Source organism: Gymnoscopelus microlampas, assembly GCF_963454915.1.
Source record: "Gymnoscopelus microlampas genome assembly, chromosome: 7".
NCBI lineage: Eukaryota > Metazoa > Chordata > Actinopteri > Myctophiformes > Myctophidae > Gymnoscopelus > Gymnoscopelus microlampas.
The window spans coordinates 53,557,803-53,585,784 of NC_139944.1; the positions used below are offsets into that span (position 1 = coordinate 53,557,803).

General features: G+C 41.4%; 2 protein-coding genes across 2 annotated transcripts; both read left to right on the top strand.

Annotated features, from left to right (window-relative positions):
* Positions 1-5,378: 5,378 nt before the first annotated feature.
* Positions 5,379-11,584, top strand: LOC311049192 (E3 ubiquitin/ISG15 ligase TRIM25-like). The gene is made up of 2 exons (XM_084062685.1): positions 5,379-5,651; positions 10,054-11,584. Exons 1-2 carry the CDS (start codon positions 5,402-5,404, stop codon positions 11,475-11,477), a joined length of 1,674 nt encoding a protein of 557 aa, XP_083918811.1. The 5' UTR covers positions 5,379-5,401; the 3' UTR covers positions 11,478-11,584.
* Positions 11,585-14,364: 2,780 nt separating this feature from the next.
* On the top strand, positions 14,365-27,981 carry LOC311048647 (uncharacterized protein; the record flags this gene model as incomplete). Its single annotated transcript, XM_084061910.1, has 4 exons — positions 14,365-14,614; positions 14,999-16,421; positions 24,829-25,094; positions 25,722-27,981. 4 exons carry the CDS (start codon positions 14,365-14,367, stop codon positions 27,143-27,145), a joined length of 3,363 nt encoding a protein of 1,120 aa, XP_083918036.1. The 3' UTR covers positions 27,146-27,981.
* Between the last annotated feature and the right edge of the window lies 1 nt (position 27,982).

Genomic DNA, 27,982 nt, shown 5'->3' on the forward strand with positions numbered 1-27,982 from the left:
ACGGATAGGACACTTACAGTACACAGACAGGACGGATAGGACACTTATACAGACAGGACGGATAGAACACTTACACAGACAGGACGGATAGGACACTTACATAGACAGGAGGGATATGACACTTACACAGACAGGACGGATAGGACACTTACAGTATACAGACAGGACACTTACACAGTATACTTGTACAGTATACAGACAGGACACTTATACAGACAGGAGGGATAGGACACTTACACAGACAGGAGGGATAGGACACTTACATAGACAGGACGGATAGGACACTTATACAGACAAGACGGATAGGACACTTATACAGACGGATAGGACACTTATACAGACAGGACGGATCGGACACTTATACAGACAGGATGGATAGGACAGTTAGAACATAAGAATTAGAACATTCCCAACATTCCCAACACAAGTCTGGTAAGAGTGAGGTAAGACAGGAACAATCACGAAATGGTTGAGAAATGGCGGATACTGTAACAATTGGATAGGACACTTACACAGACAGGACGGATAGGACACTTACACAGACAGGACGGATAGGACACTTACACAGACAGGACGGATAGGACACTTACACAGACAGGACGGATAGGACACTTACATAGACAGGACGGATAGGACACTTATACAGACAGGAGGGATAGGACACTTATACAGACAGGACGGATAGGACACTTATACAGATAGAACATTCCCAACATTCCCAACAGCGGAGAGTTGTGCTCCGAGGAGCACTTTTTCTAGTTTTTATTTTATCTGCATTAAAAAGGTCTTAAAAGTCCTTAAATGGTCTCTTTATAAATGTGCAGATACCCTGTATACACTTATACTGTATGTTGGTCTGTTTACTGTTGAGTGAGAAAACAATGTTGTACTGTACATTAAGATAATCATGTGGGGACCCCCCCGGGGGTCCCGGCCCACAGTTTGAGCAGCACTGCTCTAAGACACAGTATACATAGTCTTTGTGAATAAAGTGACATTAAAGATGAACAAACCAAACATCTCTGATCTCTGCTTTGTTCTTCTATTCTAACAGTCTGTGTAGAAAGGTTGACACAGCAACTTTTAATCTAGTTAAATGAACGTAACCGCTTAAAGGTTCAGATAGATAACGTTTTATTTACTAGTCTACATCGCTGCTTTGACACCCATTGTTGTGGGTCACAATGATATGACATTTTTGGATTCTTCTACAACAAAAAAAACTTTTATTTTTCAAAAACAATGTAAAAAGCCTATCTACACGCTCATGTGTTGTGAGCTTGTAGTGAGCTTTAACCCTTTAAGACCGGGGACGCATCGGTGTCATTTTAGATTTTAACTATAACCATTATTTTACACTTTGGGCTATTCAAAAATAGCAGATCTACAAGCTCATAGCGCGGCACTCTGTGCCGCGCTATGAGCTTGTAGATCTGCTATTTTTTATTTTATTGTGAAAATGTGTGCAACTCTTTGAATATACAATATGTATATTCTTTTAAAGCGAACATTTTTAAAAGTCTTTGCTTCTGGGGGGTCCCTGGAACAACGGGGGTCGACGGGGGTTGAGATGGGGTTCGGCGGCCCCAAATACATATCATTTTGGGGGTCCTTGACATGAAAAAGTTTGAGCACCACTGATATAGAAACATACGTTTTTCAGAATACCGTTGAGATTTAGGAGACATTTGTAGAATTGGCTTCAGGTCACAACGGCTACAACAAAAAAAAAAAAGGGAAAAAAAGGGGTTTAAATTGATTCCTTCATGATGTATGTTTGTATTGGGAGACACCAAATGTCTCTTTAGGATCTGGAGCTATAGGCTCACCGTCCCTTGAAGTAAGGAATCGTCCCTTATTGGTAAACTATAAGACCTGTCCCAGGCTTAATGTACTGATAAGAGACACAATGTGGGCCTTATTTTGGGGGGAATTCAATCAATGACACCCAGTAGTGGAAAGTAACTAAGTACATTTACTCAAGTACTGTACTTAAGTACAATTTTGAGGGATTTGTACTTTACTGTATTTACTTTACTGTACTGGTGAGGCGAAGGAGGAGCCCGGCCAGGAGACAACCCACAGAGCCTAGTCCCTCCACGTGCCAGAGCCTCCCAGAGTCCCGGCAGAGTACTTCCGGAGAAGCGGACTGAGTGGCCCTGTCTTGCCCTATAGGACTGACCGTGGGTAGCTACTGGGACGTAAGTCGGGGCTTGATCAACCCTGGATGGGTCACCTGGGTGAGGGTGTATGTTGTATGTTGCGATACCCGAAACACCCTATGACCCCAGGCTACAACACTGATGATACGTCCCAGTTGCATCCATGTGATGTTTTTCTTCAATATTTCCAATTTTCAGTACTTTTACTTCTACTCCACTACATCTCAGAGACAAATATTGTACTTTTACTTTCACTACAATTATTTGAAAACTTGAGTTACTACAGTAGTTACTTGCAGATATAAGTTATAATACTATTTCAAACATTTTGGTACTTTTACTTTTGGTACTTTGAGTATATTTTGATGCCAATACTTTTGTACTTTTACATGTAGTTTTTACACACCATTATAATGTTCTTATTTTGATCATAAGACCCAACTTACTGAACGTCAGTCTCCAGGTTTTCTTCACAATATGTATGACACTGATTTACTATGACACTATAAATGACACATTAGGAGTCAGTCAACTGCTATTTTCAAGGACCCCCATAACTCTCAGAGTTACACGCCCCGTAAGGGTCCATTTAGAACCCCCCACAAGGAACCATGAGGGTCCCTGGACCACACTTTGAGACCCACTGGTGTAGCAGAGTGTTTCCAGTGAGTCAACACCCTGACTCTGTTTGACCAGAATGGAACAGAGCCTTCATTAGTATCATTGGTAAGACCTGTGAAGGAAGAGGCACAGTTCCTTTACAATATGGCTGCTGTGCATAATATAGAGCCTATAGAAGGTTCATTTGGCAAAGGGTCCTTGTAAGAAGATTAGGAAAGGAGACATGTGTACCTCTATGCTGCCCAGTGGATTCAACATACATTCTAAAGGAGCTACGTCGCCCTCTGGTGGTGGTTTCTGTTTGATGCACCAGTGAGAAGAAAATGCAGTTGAATGAATCTATGCCTGGTGTTGTATTGTGTTGTGTTGTGTTGTGTTGTGTTGTGTTGTGTTGTGTTGTGTTGTGTTGTGTTGTTTTTCTGCTAATCTCTCAACACAGATTCTGCCAACGTTCGTTTTATTTTGTATTCTTTTTTACTGAATGGGATCCCAGAGTGTTTTTCTGCTGACCTGACATGTCTGTCGTCACTAGTTGTCTCTTGAGGATGTTTCAGAGAGAGAGAGAGAGAGAGAGAGAGAGAGAGAGAGAGAGAGAGAGAGAGAGAGAGAGAGAGAGAGAGAGAGCTCTTATTTAACATCTTCATGAAGGCATGTTTAATACAAATGAGTGTTTAGTGATTTAATGCCATGCAAGGATTATTAGATGTCAATCTTAGCCAATCAGGATGGAATATGAAAAATCAAACATCTGTCTTGATGATATGAGAGATCATGTGTACCAATTGAGTGAAAATCTGAAGGAGTAATTATATATATATATTCTTTTACATAAGTCGGCCTCCTGGTGGCGCTTTAAAAGGCAGATGTGCAAAGGTTTTTCCTTGGCCTCTAGTGCGTTGGATCTCAAAGTGGGGTCCGGGGACCCCCAGGGGTCCTTGAGGGAGTTCCAGGGGGTCCCCAGCTAATGGATATTTAGGAACCAAATTGACCCTTATGGGCCTGTAACTCAGAGAGTGTACACTCTCTGAGTTAAATTAACATTGATTTTACAATATAAATTGGGGTCCCAGAGATAGAAATGCCATTAAATGGGGGTCCGTAGCCTAAATGCATGTCAAACTGGGGGTCCTTGAAATTAAAATGGTTGAACATCACTGCTAGAGCCGTAAACATCTTCTCTTATGGGTGTCCTTGGCATATTTCTTCAAATGGGGGTCCGCGGGCTTATAAGTGTCAATTTGGGGGTCCTTGACATAAAAAAGTTTGAGAACCACTGCTCTAGTGAGCATACAACGTTTTACAGAGATCAGTGCAGTTATAGGTAAAAACACAAATTGGGCTGCTATAGCACCACCATGAGGCTGATTGGAAAATGTTCAAGTGACATTTCTTCCTCAGCCTAGTGGGAATGAGCGTGTAGAACTTCACGGAAAACGCACACTGTGTTCATGATTTGAGGCATTTTGTTCAAAACGGAGCAGTCCTGCAAACTTTGGAAGCCAGTCTTAGCCAATCAGGATGGAAAAATCTAAAATACCCGTTTGGTTTAATGACTATAGAGATACTGTGTACCGATTTGTGTGATGTTTGGACAAAATCTGTAGGAGTACTGTCACAAAATGTGTTTAGCAAAAAACGGCCTCCTGGTGGCGCTATAACAGGCCCATGTGAACAATTTGGTGCAGAGGTTCTGCTCTGGCATCCAGGGAGTGTGCGTGTACAGTTTGGCTGCGATCCAACCAACGGTGCCGGAGAATAGCTGTCCACAGAGGGAACCACACACACACACACACACACACACACACACACACACACACACACACACACACACACACACACACACACACACACACACACACACACACACACACACACAGATATTTAGTCGCAAGGATATTTAGCCATTATAAGTACAAGTATATGCAATTCTAAGAAGCTACAGCTGTGACTACACTATTGAAACCAGGGGACTTTGTACATGTCACATGAGAGTGTTGAGAGAGTTGATTGATTAGATCAGATAAGGACAGTAGCCACTGTTAAAGAACAGTGCTTGAGCCTGAGTTGCGTCATCTAAGACAGAACCAAGTCAACAGATTCTGTTGATTAACAAGATTAATCAACAGAATGTTACACCCACATGGGTAGACCAAACCCATAATAAATAGGGTGGATGCTCACTGATCAGTACGAAGTGTCCTGCAGGCATCAGTGTTACTAGTTGACAGGGCGTTATTGCTGTGTTCGTCATTTTCCATTGCAAGCTCCGAGAGACTGACGGTAAGAATTGAGAGTGTTTACATTACGATAAATGTATGTATTTCTGATATGTTTTACAGTTTGTGTGTATATTTCATGTCAATAATTTGTTGTTGTGTTGTTGTTTATGTTTCCTTTTCTAGGTTTATAACCTATTGGCCTAGAAGTGTTAGAGTAGGCTATGTTTGTATTGTAATGTTAGTATAATAAAATCATCAAAGACACAGGTCTGAGCTGTGTCCGCTAACTCGGTTGCTCCAATACCCTTTACAAGGGGAGATCTAATTAGTTGCATTACTTGTGTGACTGGCTAAATAAACACAGTACAGACAGACAGGCATACAGTCAGTTGTACTAAAATGGCGCAGCAGGGAGTTCAACTGGATCAGGAACAGTTGTGTTGTTCTATCTGTCTGGATCTACTGAAGGATCCAGTGACTGTTCCCCGTGGACACAACTACTGCAGCAGGTGTATCAAGGGTTACTGGAACCAGGATGATCAGAGAGGGAGGTTCAGCTGTCCACAGTGCAGACACACCTTCATCACAAGACCTGTTCTGAAGAAAAACACCATGTTGGCTGAGGTGGTGGAGAGCCTGAAGAAGACAGGTGATACCTTTAAATTCTCTTGTGAATGCAGCTCACTGACTCTGTTTAATTGATTGATTGAATATTTTATCAGACAGAAATGCAAACAGCTCGAGTACAGCTATACACTTGGGGCCCCGTCTTGGTCGCCACCTTACCCATTATCCCTAAACTTCTTTGTCTTCTTTTACTATTTTGAAAAACATTTTCAAATAGTTCAAATATTCAATCTACAAGCTCACAACGTGTCGATGTAGATCGGCTAGTTGAACTATTTTAAAATGTTTTCAAAGATATGGCCTATGGTCTAAAAGGATAACATAAAATCCATTGAGGTCTTCAATTCATCAACATAGCATAAAAAATAACACCAAAAATACAATATCTTCAAAAAGACGTATTTTATATTTATATATATATATATATATATATATATATATATATATATATATATATATATATATATATGTATGTATGTATGTATGTATGTATGTATGTATGTATGTATGTATGTATGTATGTATGTATGTATGTATGTATACAGTGGGTGACCATTGACTTTGTCGCTTTTCATAAGAGAATCACTTCACTCATTTGCCTCACCCGCTTTGCAGTAAATTTAAGTTCCAAATACTACCACAAGGTGCCGCTTTGGAGTCACTTTTTTTGTGACAGAGAGACAGACGTACAGACATACATACAGACAGACAGACAGACAGACAGACAGACAGACAGACAGACAGACAGACAGACAGACAGACAGACAGACAGATAGATGTCTTATATTAATAATAATAATAATAATAATAATAATAACTAGCAATAATTACGTGTGCTTAGAGCGTTTAAATTGGGTTTTCTGTTCAGCGTCGGGCAGTCAGGAACGCATCTCTGTCATTTTAGAAATGTTCAGACACACATTGGTTTCTGTCTGTCTGTCTGTCTGTCTGTCTGTCTGTCTGTCTGTCTGTCTGTCTCAAAAGTCCGTGGAGAGAGAGAGAGAGAGAGACAGACAGACAGACAGACGTCTTATATGTTTTTTTTTCTCGCATCAATTTCTGTATAGTATCATTGTACCTCTTTCCTCTGTCAATGAAATAGTCTAGTTAGTGTAGCGGTTAAAACTCATGTCGCGTGATTTTACGACCCGGGTTCGAATCCCACGCATCTGCTATTTTTACTTTTACTTCTACTCCACTACATCTCAGAGGAAAATATTGTACTTTTACTCCACTACCATTATTTGAACGCTTTAGTTACTAGTTACTTTGCAGATATAAATCATTACATAAAACATACATTATTTGCCCTATTTCACATAGTCTATTTGAAAATGGCCGATCTACAAGCTCACAACGCATTGCGACGCATTGTGAGCTTGTAGATCAGCTATTTTCAAATATTTCAGTACTTTAAGTATATTTGCCAATACTTTTGTACTTTTACTTTGATTGAACTCGAGTAACATTTTGAGTTCATCCATGACCGTAACAGACGACCGTCATGTGATCCATGGCCAACAGCGAGGCGTTTGTTTTCATTCTTATAAAACCGCGTGGCTCATTTATATGCACGTGAAAGTAACTAAGCGGAAAGTAACTAAGTACATTTACTCCATGTCCACTTGTTGCTGACGGTGCGTGGTAGTGTAGGAGCAGCGCTGTAAAAGCCCCAAGCGTCATCGGTGCAGGAAAGATGCGTATTTGGTTGTACACACGGAGACGCAAGGGTGGCGTTTTCAGTCGGAATTCAAATCATGATGCAACACTTTGTGAGCTTTTATGGGACACTGTTGTACAACAAAGTAGAATTCATTTGTGAAGAAAGAAAAACCCATTAACAGTTGAAAATAGCCTACACCCTACACCATTTCTGCCCATCCCTCTAACTTCATGTAGGCGCATTAAAAATATCAAAATTGGCCGCTCTGAATTTGTATCTGAACAAATACTTTGATAGAAGAGATAGGCCTACAGAGGTACTGTAGGGGGGAGGGGGAACCTGATAGCAGAGTTCCTCACTTGGCTTATTTGGAATAGGCTGCATACATTAACATAACCGGTTTGGCAAGGGCCAGTGTTGTAGGCTAGTGCTAATTTTGGAAGTGGGGGAGCGCGGTTCTTGAGCGGATTGGAGTTTTTTTTGTTACTTTATTTCGGTTTTAGGGTTAAGCTCTGATCCACCCGTCCCCCCCTCCCACGAAAGCCCCCCGACCCCCCGCACGCAACCACTCCGCCGCGCTGCGCCAGGCCGCGCTGCGCTAAAACGCACTGTCTGTGCCTGTGGTGGCCAACTGAAAGCTATAATAACATAGTAGTATGACAAGGGTGCCATTATATTCAATGATATTCAATTGTTTTGTGGAAAACACATGGCTCATCATGCTTAATTAAAGAGAGACTCACTTGCCTTTTCTAAGTGCTTTTCATTGTTTGGACAGAAGAAATTGTAAACATTTAGCCAATATTCGATCATCATTAAATAACAGACAGTGAACTGGTAAACTGGTGACAGCATGTCATGGATAGCACATTAATTCTTAAACAATATTGAGGAGGAAATAATTATAAACGAGGAAATAAAATAAAACAAACCAAAAAGACGCCAATAACCCCTGTCTTATAAAAACTGCCAAAGTGGCTCGGGGTTATCTGACATGACAGGCTGTGCCACTTTGGTTTTTGTGCTTTCTGCCGTGCGATGTGCTCGCAGCCAAGTCTTGACATAAGGCTCTGGATTCCAGGACCTGAGCGGAGGTCCATGCTGTCTAATAAACATCAGAGCCGACACACGTTCTGTATGCAGTCGCGAACGGAGTGATGTTATTATGAGGTTCAATGTTCATCAAACTAAAGAGAGAGAGAGAGAGAGAGAGAGAGCAGTGTCCCATAAAGTAGTAGTGGAAATAGCCGATCTACAAGCTCACAAAGTGTTGCACCATGATGCTTTGCGAGCTTGTAGATCTGCTATGTTTTAAAATAAAAGTCTGTCTGTTGGTTTTATGAATATTAATCCATTATACATACATTATATATATATAACGCACTGGCCAATACAAACTAATAGACGAGAATGAATAATTTGTATGCTCATCGCGTGAGATTCGAACACGGGTCGAAAAATCACCGGACATCAGTTTTAACCGCTACACTAGCTGGGCTGTTTCATTTATAGAGGAAAATGTTGGAATATTACTACACAACAATTGATGCGAGAAAAAAAAAACATATAAGACGTCTGTCTGTCTGTCTCTCTCTCTCTCTCCACAGACTTTTGAGACAGACAGACAGAAACCAATGTGTGTCTGAACATTTCTAAAATGACAGAGATGCGTTCCTGACTGCCCGACGCTGAACAGAAAACCCAATCTATTGGCAAGAGAAAAAAATACGTTTATTTTCCCGTCTCGTTTTATCAATTAAGACGTTAAAATTAAACTAATGTTAAGCGCAGCATCATGCTATCTAACTTTATTTGCTTAATATAAATGTCACATCACATCACATCACTTGTACTGTAAGCAACATACAGGATCTTTCTCTGTCTTTCTAGGAAAAACAGTGCCTAAAAACCCCAAAACAAACAATTTTGCTATTCAAATGAGCTATTGGCATGATAAAACATACGTTTACATTTTCCAAAGCAAGTGTCAAAACATAATACAAAAGTGTAAAGTAATGTATGTACAGTTTGGAGAGGATATACAGTAACTAGTAACAAATATATTCTTGCTGTCTGCTGTGGGCTGTAGGCAGTAGACCGCTGCTGCCCCTAGTGGCACAGAGTGGAAATCATACATGCCCTGCATGAAACGCATGAGAAGAATGAAAAAAAACGACAAAGTCAATGGTCACCCACTGTATATATATATATATATATATATATATATATATATATATATATATATATATATATATATATATATATATATATATATATATATATACCTATATATGTAAGACATTATTACAAAAATATTAAAGGTCTATCCAGAGAAAATATCTTACAAGTGTCGAAAATTATTAATGATAGCTTCCAGATTTGAAGTTTAAACAGAGAGTACAGAAATGTAAACACATTTTGTGATAAACGGTGGTTCATCCTTCTAATGACGTCATTGCCATCCCAGCTGTCTGTCTATCTTGTGGCTCCTAGGCAACCAGAGTCGTTGCGACCTCATTTATGCACAATATTTATAACAACAAGGCCGTGTGGCAGGTTATCTTGAGGGGAAACAATATGTTACACACGCAGTCTGACACAGAGTGGTGTTAAGACAGATAGACAGTAACAAAAACAATAGTTATCAGGCTGCGGAGACATGCTGGCTCCTATAGGCTACCAAATATGAGGGTACAGGCACATACCAATGAAATACATTTTTATCAGATTGATAAATACATATGTATCAATCTATCAACAGGACTCCAAGATGTTCCTCCTGATCACTGCTACGCTGGACCTGGAGATGTGGCCTGTGATGTCTGCACTGGGAGGAGACTGAAAGCTGTGAAGACTTGTCTTCAGTGTCTGGTCTCTTACTGTGACACTCACCTCCAGCCTCACCATCAGTCTCCTGCCTTTAAGAAACACAAGCTGGTCAAAGCCTCCAGCGAGCTTCAGGAGAACATCTGCTCTCGTCACGACGACGTGAGGAAGGTTTTCTGTCGTACCGATCAGCAGTTTATCTGCTCTCTGTGTTCCATGGACGAACACAAAGGTCACGATACCATCTCAGCTGCAGCAGAACGTACTGAGAGACAGAAGGAGCTCGATACGAGTCAGCGGAAAATCCAACAGAGAATCCAGGAGAGAGAGAAAGACCTGACGGTGCTTCACCAGGAGGTGGAGTCTATCAACCACTGTGCTGACAGAGCAGTGGAGGACAGTGACGCCATCTTTACTGAGCACATCTCTTCCACTGAGAGAAGACGTTCTGAGGTGAGGGAGCTGATCAGAGAGCAGCAGGAACGTGAAGTGAGTCGTGCTGAAGAACTGAGGAGGCGTGTGGAGCAGGAGGTCACTGAACTGAGGAGGAGACATGCTGAGCTGGAGCAGCTCTCGCTCACAGAGGATCACATCCATTTTCTACAGCGTTACACCTCCTCCCTCTCAACGATCAGTGAATCTACACACCCAGTCAGCAGCAATGTCCGTCCTCTGAGATACTTTGAAGATGTGACTGTGGCCGTGTCCAAGATGAGAGACAGACTAGAGGACATTCTTACAGAAGGAGGGACACACGTCTCAGAGACAGTGAACAGAGTGGATGCTTTACTGTCAACACCACGAGAACCCAAGACCAGAGCTGACTTCTTACACTATTCACGTCCAATCACACTGGATCCAAACACAGCTCATCAATACCTGTCTCTGTCTAAAGGGAACAGAAAAGTAACATGGATGGACAACCCACAATCATATCCTGATCACCCAGAGAGATTCACTACATATAGTCAGGTTCTGAGTAGAGAGGGTCTGAATGGACGCTGTTACTGGGAGGTAGAGTGGAGTGGAGACGGTGTTCATATAGCAGTCTCATATAAAGATATCAGCAGAACAGGGTCTCTTAATGAATGTCAATTCGGATTCAATGATAAATCATGGTCTTTAGTGTGTAGGAAACAAGGTTATATGTTCATACACAGAGGCATTGAAACTAACATCCCAGGCTGTGTGTCCTCCAGAGTAGGAGTGTACCTGGACCACAGTGCAGGTACTCTGTCCTTCTTTGTGTCTGACACCATGACTCTCCTCCACACAGTCCACACCACGTTCACACACAACCTCCATGTTGGATTTGATCTATATTCTGGAGCCACTGTTGAGTTGTGTGACCTCAAGTAGATCACACTTCTGTTTTGTCTCTCATGTCACGAGTCCAGAATCGTTTCTTCATCATTTTATTGTTTTTCTATGTGAGCTTGTAGATCAGCTATTTTTGCTTTGCGTCGTATGATTAGTATATAGGGGTTTAAAGTGGTTCATAATCTATTTTAATATTTTGTTCTCCTCTTGTATTCATACACCTTCTTGGTACCATTTGTCCTGTTATGATGTAATCATTATTTTATGGATTTTATATTCCCGGTGAAATATTATATTTTGGTTATTTTTTAGACTTGGTTCTCAAAATGTTCAGGCAAAAATAATCATTTGAACTTTGGACCCCCCACCATGATAAGCACTTGAAATTGTAGGAGTTGAGGCATTACATTTAGTTTGACTCGGTTCCACAGATAAATATTGTGAAAATAGCAGATCTACAAGCTCACAACCCATCACAAATGTGATGTGTTGTGTGCATGTATCTGTTATTTAAGGTTTGTCTCTTTCTTAGGTCATATTTGACAACTTGGCAAATGTTTGACCATGTTTTTATAGTATAGTTTATTGATTACTTTTGATGCTGTAATGGTCTTATTTTTATTTTATCTGTATTAAAAAGGTCTTAAAAGTCCTTAAATGGTCTCTTTATAAATGTGCAGATATACCCTGTATACACTTATACTGTATGTTGTTCTGTTTACTGTTGAGTGAGAAAACAATGTTGTACATTAAGATAATCATGTGGGGACCCCCCCTGGGGGTCCCGGCCCACAGTTTGAGCAGCACTGCTCTAAGACACAGTATAAATAGTCTTTGTGAATAAAGTGACATTAAAGATGATCAAACCAAACATCTCTGATCTCTGCTTTGTTCTTCTATTCTAACAGTCTGTGTAGAAAGGTTGACACAGCAACTTTTAATCTAGTTAAATGAACGTAACCGCTTAAAGGTTCAGATAGATAACGTTTTATTTACTAGTCTACATCGCTGCTTTGACACCCATTGTTATGGGTCACAATGATATGACATTTTTGGCTTCTTCTACAACAAAAAAAACTTTTATTTTTCAAAAACAATGTAAAAAGCCTATCTACACGCTTGTGAGCTTGTAGTGAGCTTTAACCCTTTAAGACCGGGGACGCATCTGTGTCATTTTAGATTTTAACTATAACCATTATTTTACACTTTGGGCTATTCAAAAATAGCAGATCTACAAGCTCATAGCGCGGCACTCTGTTACTATGACACTATAAATGACACATTAGGAGTCAGTCAACTGCTATTTTCAAGGACCCCCATAACTCTGAGATGGAACCAATGGAACCAAATTAAGCCCTATTTTATACATAGGCTATTTGAAAATAGCAGATCTACAAGCTCACAACGCGACACGTTGTCAGCTTGCACAACGCGGCACGTTGTGAGCAAATGGGGGTCCGCGGGCTTATAAGTGTCAATTTGGGGGTCCTTGACATGAAAAAGTTTGAGAAATACTGCTCTAGTGAGCATACAAAGTTTTACAGAGATCAGTGCAGTTATAGGTAAAAACACAAATCGGGCTGTTATAGCGCCACCATGAGGCTGATTGGAAAATGTTCAAGTGACATTTCTTCCTCGGCCTAGTGGGAATGAGCGAGTAGAACTTCACGGAAAACGCACACTGTGTTCATGATTTGAGGCATTTTGTTCAAAACGGAGCAGTCCTGCAAACTTTGGAAGCCAGTCTTAGCCTATCAGGATGGAAAAATCTAAAAGACGGGTTTGGTATAATGACTATAGAGATACTGTGTACCGATTTGTGTGATGTTTGGACAAAATCTGTAGGAGTACTGTCACAAAATGTGTTTAGCAAAAAACGGCCTCCTGGTGGCGCTATAACAGGCCCATGTGAACAATTTGGTGCAGAGGTTCTGCTCTGGCATCCAGGGAGTGTGCGTGTACAGTTTGGCTGCGATCCAACCAACGGTGCCGGAGAATAGCTGTCCACAGAGGGAACCACACACACACGCGCGCACGCACGCACGCACGCACGCACGCACGCACGCACGCACGCACGCACGCACGCACGCACGCACGCACGCACGCACACACACACACACACACACACACACACACACACACACACACACACACACACACACACACACACACACACACACACACACAGATATTTAGTCACAAGGATATTTAGCCATTATAAGTACAAGTATATGCAATTCTAAGAAGCTACAGCTGTGACTACACTATTGAAACCAGGGGACTTTGTACATGTCACATGAGAGTGTTGAGAGAGTTGATTGATTAGATCAGATAAGGACAGTAGCCACTGTTAAAGAACAGTGCTTGAGCCTGAGTTGCGTCATCTAAGACAGAACCAAGTCAACAGATTCTGTTGATTAACAAGATTAATCAACAGAATGTTACACCCACATGGGTAGACCAAACCCATAATAAATAGGGTGGATGCTCACTGATCAGTACGAAGTGTCCTGCAGGCATCAGTGTTACTAGTTGACAGGGCGTTATTGCTGTGTTCGTCATTTTCCATTGCAAGCTCCGAGAGACTGACGGTAAGAATTGAGAGTGTTTACATTACGATAAATGTATGCATTTCTGATATGTTTTACAGTTTGTGTGTATATTTCATGTCAATAATTTGTTGTTGTGTTGTTGTTTATGTTTCCTTTTCTAGGTTTATAACCTATTGGCCTAGAAGTGTTAGAGTAGGCTATGTTTGTATTGTAATGTTAGACACAGGTCTGAGCTGTGTCCGCTAACTCGGTTGCTCCAATACCCTTTACAAGGGGAGATCTAATTAGTTGCATTACTTGTGTGACTGGCTAAATAAACACAGTACAGACAGACAGGCATACAGTCAGACAGGCATACAGTCAGTTGTACTAAAATGGCGCAGCAGGGAGTTCAACTGGATCAGAAAAAGTTGTGCTGTTCTATCTGTCTGGATCTACTGAAGGATCCAGTGACTGTTCCCTGTGGACACAACTACTGTGGCAGGTGTATCGAGGGTTACTGGAACCAGCATGATCAGAGAGGGAGGTTCAGCTGTCCACAGTGCAGACACACCTTCATCACAAGACCTGTTCTGATGAAAAACACCATGTTGGCTGAGGTGGTGGAGAGCCTGAAGAAGACAGGTGCTACCTTTAAATTCTCATGTAAATACAGCTCACTGACTCTGTTTAATTGATTTATTGAATATTTTATTAGACAGAAATGCAAACAGCTCGAGTACAGCTATACACTTGGGGCCCTATCTTGGGCGCCACCTTTCCCATTATCCCTAAACTTCTTTGCCATTTTTTACTATTTTGAAAAACATTTTCTAATCAAAGGAAAAACCTTTGCCCTGTATGTTAGACATACAGTCTGAAACATATTGGTGTTAAGGCAGATAGACAGTAACAAAAACAATAGTCATCAGGCTGCGGAGACGTGCTGGCTCATGAGGGTACAGGCACATACCAATGAAATACATTTTTATCAGATTGATAAATACATATGTATCAATCTATCAACAGGACTCCAAGATGTTCCTCCTGATCACTGCTACGCTGGACCTGGAGATGTGGCCTGTGATGTCTGCACTGGGAGGAGACTGAAAGCTGTGAAGACTTGTCTTCAGTGTCTGGTCTCTTACTGTGACACTCACCTCCAGCCTCACCATCAGTCTCCTGCCTTTAAGAAACACAAGCTGGTCAAAGCCTCCAGCGAGCTTCAGGAGAACATCTGCTCTCGTCACGACGAGGTGAGGAAGGTTTTCTGTCGTACCGATCAGCAGTTTATCTGCTCTCTGTGTTCCATGGACGAACACAAAGGTCACGATACCATCTCAGCTGCAGCAGAACGTACTGAGAGACAGAAGGAGCTCGATACGAGTCAGCGAAAAATCCAACAGAGAATCCAGGAGAGAGAGAAAGACCTGACGGTGCTTCACCAGGAGGTGGAGTCTATCAACCACTGTGCTGACAGGGCAGTGGAGGACAGTGACGCCATCTTTACTGAGCACATCTCTTCCACTGAGAGAAGACGGTCTGAGGTGAGGGAGCTGATCAGAGAGCAGCAGGAACGTGAAGTGAGTCGTGCTGAAGAACTGAGGAGGCGTGTGGAGCAGGAGGTCACTGAACTGAGGAGGAGACATGCTGAGCTGGAGCAGCTCTCACTCACAGAGGATCACATCCATTTTCTACAGCGTTACACCTCCTCCCTCTCAACGATCAGTGAATCTACACACCCAGTCAGCAGCAATGTCCGTCCTCTGAGAGGTGTGTCCTTTGAAGATGTGACTGTGGCCGTGTCCAAGATGAGAGACAGACTAGAGGACATTCTTACAGAAGGAGGGACAAACGTCTCAGAGACAGTGAACAGAGTGGATGTTTTACTGTCAACACCAGCAGAACCCAAGACTGACTTCTTACAATATTCACGTCCAATCACATGGGATCCAAACACAGCATATGAACACCTGTCTCTGTCTAAAGGGAACAGAAAAGTAACACGGATGGACAAACCACAATCATATCCTGTTCACCCAGAGAGATTCACTGCAGCGTGTCAGGTTCTGAGTAGAGAGGGTCTGACTGGACGCTGTTACTTGGAGGTAGAGTGGAGTGGAGGCAATGTTATTATAGGAGTCTCATATAAAGATATCAGCAGAACAGGGTCTTGTAATGAAAGTGGATTTGGATACGATGATAAATCATGGTCTTTAGGGTGTACCAAACAAGGTTATGTTTTCAGACACAGAGGCATTGGTACTGCCATCCCAGGTTGTGTGTCCTCCAGAGTAGGAGTGTACCTGGACCACAGTGCAGGTACTCTGTCCTTCTTTGTGTCTGACACCATGACTCTCCTCCACACAGTCCACACCACGTTCACACACAACCTCCATGTTGGACTTCATCCTCTATCACATGGAGTCTCTGCTGAGTTGTGTGACCTCAAGTAGATCACACTTCTGTTTTGTCTCTCATGTCACGAGTCCAGAATCGTTTCTTCATTATTTTATTGTTTTTCTCTCAGCCTGCGTGAGCTTGTATATCAGCTATTTTTGCTTTGCGTCGTATGATGAAGTATACGAGGGGTTTAAAGTGGTTAATAAACTATTTTAATATTGTGTTCTCCTCTTGTATTCATACACCTTCTTGCTACCATTTGTTTTGTTATGATGTAATCCTTCCTTTATCGAATTTATATTCCTGGTGAAATATTATATTTTTGTTATTTTTTAGACTTGGTTCTCAAAATGTTCTGGCCACGACCCCCCAAAATAATCATATTTGAATTGGAGACCACCCAAAATAATAAAATAAATTGTAGGAGTTGAGGCATTACATTTAGTTTGACTCGGTTCCACAGATAAATATTGTGAAAATAGCAGATCTACAAGCTCACAACCCATCACAAATGTGATGTGTTGTGTGCATGTATCTGTTATTTAAGGTTTGTCTCTTTCTTAGGTCATATTTGACAACTTGGCAAATGTTTGACCATTTTTTATAGTATAGTTTATTTATTGATTACTTTTGACGCTGTAATGGTCTTATTTTTATTGTATCTCTATTAAAAAGGTCTTAAAAGTCCTTAAATGGTCTCTTTATAAATGTGCAGATACCCTGTATACACTTATACTGTTGGTCTGTTTACTGTTGAGTGAGAAAACAATGTTGTACATTAAGATAATCATGTGGGGACCGCCCTGGGGGTCCCGGCCCACAGTTTGAGCAGCACTGCTCTAAGACACAGTATAAATAGTCTTTATGAATAAAGTGACATTAAAGATGAACAAACCAAACATCTCTGATCGCTGCTTTGTTCTTCTATTCTAACAGTCTGTGTAGAAAGGTTGACACAGCAACTTTTAATCTAGTTAAATGAACGTAACCGCTTAAAGGTTCAGATAGATAACGTTTTATTTACTAGTCTACATCGCTGCTTTGACACCCATTGTTATGGGTCACAATGATATGACATTTTTGGATTCTTCTACAACAACAAAAACTTTTATTTTTCAAAAACAATGTAAAAAGCCTATCTACACGCTCATGTGTTGTGAGCTTGTAGTGAGCTTTAACCCTTTAAGACCGGGGACGCATCTGTGTCATTTTAGATTTTAACTATAACCATTATTTTACACTTTGGGCTATTCAAAAATAGCAGATCTACAAGCTCATAGCGCGGCACTCTGTGCCGCGCTATGAGCTTGTAGATCTGCTTTTTTTTATTTATTGTGAAAATGTGTGCAACTCTTTGAATATACAGTATATATATTCTTTTAAAGCGAACATTTTTAAAAGTCTTTGCTTTTGGGGGGTCCCTGGAACAACAGGGTTGTCCAAATACATATAATTTTGGGGGTCCTTGACATGAAAAAGTTTGAGCACCACTGATATAGAAACATACGTTTTTCAGAATACTGTTGAGATTTAGGAGACATTTGTAGAATCGGCTTCAGGTCACAACGGCTACAACTAAAAAAGAAAGAAAAAAAGGGGTTTAAATTGATTCCTTCATGATGTATGTTTGTATTGGGAGACACCAAATGTCTCTTTAGGATCTGGAGCTATAGGCTCACCGTCCCTTGAAGTAAGGAATCGTCCCTTATTGGTAAACTATAAGACCTGTCCCAGGCTTAATGTACTGATAAGAGACACAATGTGGGCCTTATTTTTTTATTGGAATTCAATCAATGACACCCAGTAGTGGAAAGTAACTAAATACATTTACTCAAGTACTGTACTTAAGTACAATTATGAGGTATTTGTACTTTACTGGAGTATTTCCAATTTTCAGTTATTTTACTTCTACTCATCATCTCAGAGACAAATATTTTACTTTTACTCCACTACAATTATTTGAAAACTTTAGTTACTATTTACTTTTCAGATATACATTATTATATTATAAAACATACATTAACCACGTAAGCCCTATTTTATACATAGGCTATTTAAAATAGCAGATCTATAAACTCACAACGTGTCGCGATGCGACGTGTTGCAAGCTTGTAGATCTGCTATTTTCAAACATTTTAGTACTTTTACTTTTGGTACTTTAAGTACATTTTGATGCCAATAATTCTTTTGTACTTTTACTCAAGTAACACAAGTAACAGGCCTTTTACTTATAACAGAGTATTTTTATATTGTGGTATTGCTACTTTTACTTAAAGGGATAGTTCACCCCATAATTTTTTTTTTTTTCTCCTATCGATTAGTCAAGTCAATTCAAGTCTCCATGGGATGACTAATCAATAGGAAAAAAAAGCCATTTTGGGGGTGAACTATCCCTTTAAGTAAAATATCTGAGTACTTTTTCCACCACTGCATATAGGCTACTATAATAGCAGCAGAATATGGATGCTGGGGTTGAAGTGGTTAATATAACTGTACATAATCAGGGCTCATCAATGTGTCCGTGTGGAACATTTTACATGTAGTTTTTACACACCATTATAATGTTCTTATTTTGATCATAAGACCCAACTTACTGAACGTCAGTCTCCAGGTTTTCTTCACAATATGTATGACACTGATTTACTATGACACTATAAATGACACATTAGGAGTCAGTCAACTGCTATTTTCAAGGACCCCCATAACTCTGAGAGGGTACAAATGGAACCAAATGGACCCGTAAGGGTCCATTTGGTTCCATCTGTACCCTCTCATAGTTACACGCCCCGTAAGGGTCCATTTAGAACCCCCCTCAAGGAACCATGAGGGTCCCTGGACCACACTTTGAGACCCACTGGTGTAGCAGAGTGTTTCCAGTGAGTCAACACCCTGACTCTGTTTGACCAGAATGGAACAGAGCCTTCATTAGTATCATTGGTAAGACCTGTGAAGGAAGAGGCCCAATTCCTTTTCAATATGGCTGCTGTGCATAGAGCCTATAGAAGGTTCATTTGGCAAAGGGTCCTTGTAAGAAGATTAGGAAAGGAGACATGTGTACCTCTATGCTGCCCAGTGGATTCAACATACATTCTAAAGGAGCTACGTCGCCCTCTGGTGGTGGTTTCTGTTTGATGCACCAGTGAGAAGAAAATGCAGTTGAATGAATCTATGCCTGGTGTTGTATTGTGTTGTGTTGTGTTGTGTTGTGTTGCGGCGTTGCGTTGCGTTGCGTTGCGTTGTGTTGTGTTGTTTTTCTGCTAATCTCTCAACACAGATTCTGTTCACTTTCGTTTTATTTTGTCTTCTTTTTACTGAATGGGATCCCAGAATGTTTTTCTGCTGACCTGACATGTCTGTCATCACTAGTTGTGTCTTGAGAATGTTGGAGAGAGAGAGAGAGAGAGAGAGAGAGAGAGAGAGAGAGAGAGAGAGAGAGAGAGAGAGAGAGAGAGAGAGAGAGAGAGAGAGAGAGAGAGAGAGAGAGCGAGCTCTTATTTAATGTCTGCATGAAAGCATGTTTAATACAAATGAGTGTTTAGTGATATACATCATTTTACATAAGTCTGCCTTCTGGTGGCGCTTTAAAAGGCAGATGTGAAAAATACAGGGCAAAGGTTTTTCCTTGGCCTCTAGGGAGTGTCAAAGTTTTACAGAGATCGGTGCAGTTATAGGTAAAAACACAAATCGGCCTGTTATAGCGCCACCATGAGGCTGATTTGAAAATGTTCAAGTGGCATTTCTTCCTCGGCCTAGTGGGAATGAGCGTGCAAAATTTCACGGAAAATCGCACACTGTGTTCATGATTTGAGGCATTTTGTTCAAAACGGAGCCGTCCTGCAAACTTTGGAAGCCAATCTTAGCCAATCAGGATGGAACAATCTAAAAGACGGGTTTGGTATAATGACTATAGAGATACTGTGTACCCATTTGTGTTATGTTTGGACAAAATCTGTAGGAGTACTGTCACAAAATGTGTTTTGCAAAAAACGGCCTCCTGGTGGCGCTATAACAAGCCCATGTGAAAGATTTGGTGCAGAGGTTCTGCTCTGGCATCCACGGAGTGTGTGTGCACAGTTTGGCTGTGCGCACACACACACACACACACACACACACACACACACACACACACACACACACACACACACACACACACAACATAGTCTCGGCCATGCCTTTCGGCCTGGTGGAGACAACTACTAGTAACTGGTGTACTGACCATGGTATTACTGAGCTTGACTGACCAGCCAACTAGCCTGACCTGAACCCCATAGAGAATCTATGTTGTATTAAAGGAGGAGTTCACCCCAAAAAAAAATTCTATCAATTACACACCCCATGCCAGCCTTGATTTCATGGATTTATTTTTGTTTTTGTGGCATTCCTAAGACAATAATTTGATGACCGTGTGTATTTCCGGTAGGAGACACAAATAATCTACTTTGTGTCTCCTACCGGATACATTAGCCGGTAGGAGACGGGAATCAAATTATTAGCTTAGGAATGCGACAAAAACAAAAAAGAATCCATGGATTCAAGGCTTCATAGGGTGTGCAATTGCAAGAGAATAAGTCATTTTTTGGGTGAACTCCTCCTTTAAGAGGAAGATGTGAGACACTAGACTCAACCATACAGATGAGCTTAAGGCTGCTATCAAAGCAAACCTGGGCTTCCTCCATAACACCTCAACAGTGTCACAGGCTGATCACCTCCATGACATGCCCCATTGATTACATTACATTACATTACAGTCATTTAGCAGACGCTTTTATCCAAAGCGACTTACAATAAGTGTATTCAACATAGGTAGGGAACGAAACTACTAATCACCAGAAGTCTTAAGTGCATTTCCTGCAGAAAACAAGCAACCAAGAGTATACCTAGCGCTAAGGTAAAAGTGCAATATATCAGCTACCTACTTTCTTAAACAGATGAGACAAAATAGCAAAATCAAATGAGCACGAGCTCAGACAAATAAGTGTATCGACTAAACTGAACTGAAGGGTAGTGTTTCCTGAAGAGGTGGGTTTTCAGCCTGCGGCGAAAGATGGGCAGTGACTCTGCTGTCCTGACTTGATGAAGTACTTTGTTCAAAAGTAGCCCACACCAAGTATTGAGTGCATAAATTTAAAAAAAAATCAGATGGTCGACATTTATGTATTACTAGAGTTTCGGGGGGCTACGCCCCCCTCAACCCCAGCCGCGCACGGGGCTTTGCTTTGTTGGTCCCTCCGTGTCCCTGTGTCTGTATCCGTGTAGCTGCAGCACAGAGTGGGCAGTATAGATGGGGATTATGGCTGTTAGAGGCATGTACGCGCACGGGGCCCGCGTGGGCGTGTGTATATGGGGGTAGACAAATTGTCTAAGTAACATTTGCAAAAAGGGAAAAAAAAAAAAAATTGTAAGAAAGTGTAATGTAAAAGTTACAAAATGATGAAAAATAAGTAGAAGAAATTATATTTTGTATGTTTCGCGGACCACCAGGGGGTCCGCGGACCCCCTGGTGGTCCGCGCGGAAATCGTGGGATGAAAATTTCCAAAAGGGAAAAAAAAAAAAAAAAAAAAAATATGAAGGTGGTTGCTTGTTTTTCTGAAAGCTGGCGAATGGCAGCCCTTTCTGCAAGATGGCGGCCGCCTGGTGTTGTTGTGAGTACGTGTATTTGGGGGGGGGGGGGCTACATAGTTCTCCAGAAGACACACACAAACATACAGCATCTACAATGGACGAACTGAGCAGCAATATAGACATTCACCACACGAACGTGCATTGTTGACAAAGTGATTGCACAGCCGCTGCAGGCATGACAACCAGGTTAGCGTTAGCGACATGGCAGCTATCACAGCGCCCTGTCCGTCGTGCTGCAACTGCCTGTGATGGCTACAGCAGTAACAGCAAGCTGTCTGCGATGCCATTGTCTGGAGACTGCTCTTAGCGTGACACGACCAATGAGAGTGAGCGCTGTAGTTGTTGCTAAGATACGGTGGCGTCTCTGCCCCATAGCTTGTAGATCTCTCACACATGATTGGCGTAGGCTGCGTTGCCAGGTCTGACTTTGTGTGTAAGCAATGGTCGGCTTATTTTTGCGCGCCTTTGGGCTCGTTTGCATTGTGCGCACGGCAGCGCTTGTTTAGCGTACGTCAGCGCGACGTGGCAACGGACGTGGCAACGTGAAAGGTGATTGGCTGGTGAAAAGAAACACCCGACGTTACACCAGAAATGGTGCCTGGAGAAAATGGTGACCAAAAAAAAAGTTTGGAAAAAAAGGAAAAAAACCCCGCAGCGGCTGCCTGGTGTTGTGGTGATGAGGTCGTGCGCACGGTAAACGGTACGAAGCTGCCTCCCCTTCCGTTTTGTCCGACATTTGGTGAGTAGAATTAATTATGTTGCGCGGTGGAAAAGGTGTAGTGAACAGTGAGATGTCCCCTACGCGAGGCGTAAATTCAGTGCGGCCGCCGTGGCGAGTCAGTAGGCGACATGTGGTCTGGCGGTGCGTTGTTTATCCGATAACAGAGCTGTGGGGTGTCACCACCGAGGGAGCGGAAGTTGCTCGCCATTTATATAGTTAGATAAATCCTTTCTTTTTTATGATCTTATGTAATATTCTAATATTTTGAGATATGGATTTTTGATTTTCATGAGCTGTATGCCATAATCATCAAGACATTTTTTCTTCTTCAAATATTTCACTTTATGCATTATGAAAATGGACTTTTCCACAATGTTCTAATGATTTTAGATGGATCTGTATATTGTTTGAATAGACCTACGAACATGTACTATGTAACTAGTAACTATTTTACTTATGGTGAGACTTTACTTACGTATTGTTTAGTGTGTGTAATGTATTGTGTAGTGTGTGTAATGTATTGTGTAGTGTGTGTAATGTATTGTGTAGTGTGTGTAATGTATTGTGTAGTGTGTGTAATGTATTGTGTAGTGTGTGTAATGTATTGTGTAGTGTGTGTAATGTATTGTGTAGTGTGTGTAATGTATTGTTTAGTGTGTGTAATGTATTGTTTAGTGTGTGTAATGTATTGTGTAGTGTGTGTAATGTATTGTGTAGTGTGTGTAATGTATTGTGTAGTGTGTGTAATGTATTGTGTAGTGTGTGTAATGTATTGTGCAGTGTGTGTAATGTATTGTTTAGTGTGTGTAATGTATTGTGTAGTGTGTGTAATGTATTGTGTAGTGTGTGTAATGTATTGTGTAGTGTGTGTAATGTATTGTGTAGTGTGTGTAATGTATTGTGTAGTGTGTGTAATGTATTGTGTAGTGTGTGTAATGTATTGTGTAGTGTGTGTAATGTATTGTGTAGTGTGTGTAATGTATTGTGTAGTGTGTGTAATGTATTGTGTAGTGTGTGTAATGTATTGTGTAGTGTGTGTAATGTATTGTGTAGTGTGTGTAATGTATTGTGTAGTGTGTGTAATGTATTGTGTAGTGTGTGTAATGTATTGTGTAGTGTGTGTAATGTATTGTTTAGTGTGTGTAATGTATTGTGTAGTGTGTGTAATGTATTGTGTAGTGTGTGTAATGTATTGTGTAGTGTGTGTAATGTATTGTGTAGTGTGTGTAATGTATTGTTTAGTGTGTGTAATGTATTGTTTAGTGTGTGTAATGTATTGTTTAGTGTGTGTAGTGTGTGTAATGTATTTGTTGTGAGCTGTGCTGCTGTGCCTCTTCTCTCTCTGAGTCCTTCTTTCTTTCTTTCTTTCTTTCTTTCTTTGCTGGTGTTGTGACCTCTGCTCTCTCTCAGATTTTCTTTCAGACTGACTGTGGATCACAGCTACAGTGTGGGTCTATTGAGGGGCGGAGCTTATTGGTGTGTGCTGCCATTGGTTCATTTAGAATATGGGCCTCACACACTCTCTGTGTGTGTGTGTGTGTGTGTGTGTGTGTGTGTGTGTGTGTGTGTGTGTGTGTGTGTGTGTGTGTGTGTGTGTGTGCGCGCGCGTGCGTGCGTGCGTGTGTGTGTGTGTGTGTGTGTGTGTGTGTGTGTGTGTGTGTGTGTGTGTGTGTGTGTGTGTGTGTGCTTTCAGATCAGTGTGTCCTCTTTTACTTTTTCGGTTGTATTGTGTTTATAATATACATAATGTCGAGAAAGAGAAACAGGGAAAGTTTCAGTGTGTTTTGTCTTTAAAAGTTCATCAAAGTTTTAATGGAGATTTTATTCTATAGATAGAACAATAGAAGAAAACTACTGGTTCATATTTCAACAGGGAGGAAACATTTTCTACCAGTGAATCACTGTGAATCAACACACACACACACACACACACACACACACACACACACACACACACACACACACACACACACACACACACACACACACACACACACACACACACACACAGGAAGAGGAAGAGGAACCTCCCATGTCATGTGATTTCTGAGGAAATGAAACCAATCTGAACACGTCTGATAGTCAGCTAGAGTCTAGCTGCTAAACAGACAGACAGTCAGTTACTAAAATGGCGCAGCAGGGAGTTCAACTGGATCAGGAACAGTTGTGCTGTTCTATCTGTCTGGATCTACTGAAGGATCCAGTGACTGTTCCCTGTGGACACAACTACTGTGGCAGGTGTATCGAGGGTTACTGGAACCAGGATGATCAGAGAGGGAGGTTCAGCTGTCCACAGTGCAGACACACCTTCATCACAAGACCTGTTCTGAAGAAAAACACCATGTTGGCTGAGGTGGTGGAGAGCCTGAAGAAGACAGGTGATACCTTTAAATTCTCTTGTAAATACAGCTCACTGACTCTGTTTAATTGATTGATTGAATATTTTATTAGACAGAAATGCAAACAGCTCGAGTACAGTCATACACTTGGGGCCCTATTTTCAAATAGTTCAAATATCCAATCTACAAGCTCACAACGTGTCGATGTTCATCAGCTAGTTGAACTATTTTAAAATGTTTTCAAAGATAGGGCCCATGGTCTAAAAGGATAACACAAAATCCATTGAGGTCCTACTGTATATATTCAATTCATCAACATAGCATAAAAATAACACCAAAAATACAATATCATCAAAAATACAAACAACTATATGAACAGACAAAAAAAGGGGGGGGTGAACATCTTTCTAAGGAGAAGTGATGTTTACCTCGGCCTTTGGCCGCCTGAAAGGTGGATGTTCAGGCCTGTTAAAAGAAAGCAGGAACAACCTTTGTCCTGTATGTTAGACGCAGTCTGACACAGAGTGGTGTTAAGGCAGATAGACAGTAATAAAAACAATAGTTATCAGGCTGCGGAGACATGCTGGCTCCTGAGGGTACAGGCACATACCAATTAAATACATTTTCATCAGATTGATAAATACATATGTATCAATCTATCAACAGGACTCCAAGCTGTTCCTCCTGATCACTGCTACGCTGGACCTGGAGATGTGGCCTGTGATGTCTGCACTGGGAGGAGACTGAAAGCTGTGAAGACTTGTCTTAAGTGTCAGGTCTCTTACTGTGACACTCACCTCCAGCCTCACCATCAGTCTCCTGCCTTTAAGAAACACAAGCTGGTCAAAGCCTCCAGCGAGCTTCAGGAGAACATCTGCTCTCGTCACGACGAGGTGAAGAAGGTTTTCTGTCGTACCGATCGTCAGTTTATCTGCTCTCTGTGCTCCATGGACGAACACAAAGGTCACGATACGATCTCAGCCGCAGCAGAACGTACTGAGAGACAGAAGGAGCTCGATACGAGTCAGCGGAAAATCCAGCAGAGAATCCAGGAGAGAGAGAAAGACGTGAAGGTGCTTCACCAGGAGGTGGAGTCCATCAACCACTGTGCTGACAGAGCAGTGGAGGACAGTGACGCTATCTTTACTGAGCACATCTCTTCCACTGAGAGAAGACGGTCTGAGGTGAGGGAGCTGATCAGAGAGCAGCAGGAACGTGAAGTGAGTCGTGCTGAAGAACTGAGGAGGCGTGTGGAGCAGGAGGTCACTGAACTGAGGAGGAGACATGCTGAGCTGGAGCAGCTCTCACTCACAGAGGATCACATCCATTTTCTACAGCGTTACACCTCCTCCCTCTCAGCGATCAGTGAATCTACACATCCAGTCAGCAGCAATGTCCGTCCTCTGAGATACTTTGAAGATGTGACTGTGGCCGTGTCCAAGATGAGAGACAAACTAGAGGACATTCTTACAGAAGGAGGGACACACGTCTCAGAAACAGTGAACAGAGTGGATGTTTTACTGTCAACACCACGAGAACCCAAGACCAGAGCTGACTTCTTACAATATTCACGTCCAATCACACTGGATCCAAACACAGCATATCAATACCTGTCTCTGTCTAAAGGGAACAGAAAGGTAACATGGATGGACGAACCACAATCATATCCTGTTCACCCAGAGAGATTCACTACAAGGTGGCAGGTTCTGAGTAGAGAGGGTCTGACTGGACGCTGTTACTGGGAGGTAGAGTGGAGTGGAGACAGTGTTCATATAGCAGTCTCATATAAAGATATCAGCAGAACAAGCCCTCTTAATGACTCTGTATTTGGATATAATGATAAATCATGGTCTTTACAGTGTTGGAAAGGAGGTTATTATTTCATACACAGAGACATTGAAACTAACATCCCAGGCCGTGTGTCCTCCAGAGTAGGAGTGTACCTGGACCACAGTGCAGGTACTCTGTCCTTCTTTGTGTCTGACACCATGACTCTCCTCCACACAGTCCACACCACGTTCACACACAACCTCCATGTTGGATTTGATCTAACATCTGGAACCACTGCTGAGTTGTGTGACCTCAAGTAGATCACACTTCTGTTTTGTCTCTAATGTCACGAGTCCAGAATCGTTTCTTCATTATTTTATTGTTTTTCTCTCAGCCTGCGTGAGCTTGTATATCAGCTATTTTTGCTTTGCGTCGTATGATGAAGTATACGAGGGGTTTAAAGTGGTTAATAAACTATTTTAATATTGTGTTCTCCTCTTGTATTCATACACCTTCTTGCTACCATTTGTTTTGTTATGATGTAATCCTTCCTTTATCGAATTTATATTCCTGGTGAAATATTATATTTTTGTTATTTTTTAGACTTGGTTCTCAAAATGTTCTGGCCACGACCCCCCAAAATAATCATATTTGAATTGGAGACCACCCAAAATAATAAAATAAATTGTAGGAGTTGAGGCATTACATTTAGTTTGACTCGGTTCCACAGATAAATATTGTGAAAATAGCAGATCTACAAGCTCACAACCCATCACAAATGTGATGTGTTGTGTGCATGTATCTGTTATTTAAGGTTTGTCTCTTTCTTAGGTCATATTTGACAACTTGGCAAATGTTTGACCATTTTTTATAGTATAGTTTATTTATTGATTACTTTTGACGCTGTAATGGTCTTATTTTTATTGTATCTCTATTAAAAAGGTCTTAAAAGTCCTTAAATGGTGTCTTTATAAATGTGCAGATACCCTGTATACACTTATACTGTTGGTCTGTTTACTGTTGAGTGAGAAAACAATGTTGTACATTAAGATAATCATGTGGGGACCGCCCTGGGGGTCCCGGCCCACAGTTTGAGCAGCACTGCTCTAAGACACAGTATAAATAGTCTTTGTGAATAAAGTGACATTAAAGATGAA

Excerpts from the sequence above, each read along its gene's own strand:
- LOC311049192 (XM_084062685.1), top strand. The coding sequence starts at position 5,402 with ATGGCGCAGCAGGGAGTTCAACTGGATCAGGAACAGTTGTGTTGTTCT. Across the intron at positions 5,652-10,053 it reads GGAGAGCCTGAAGAAGACAG|GACTCCAAGATGTTCCTCCT; the intron begins GTGATACCTTTA and ends ATCTATCAACAG.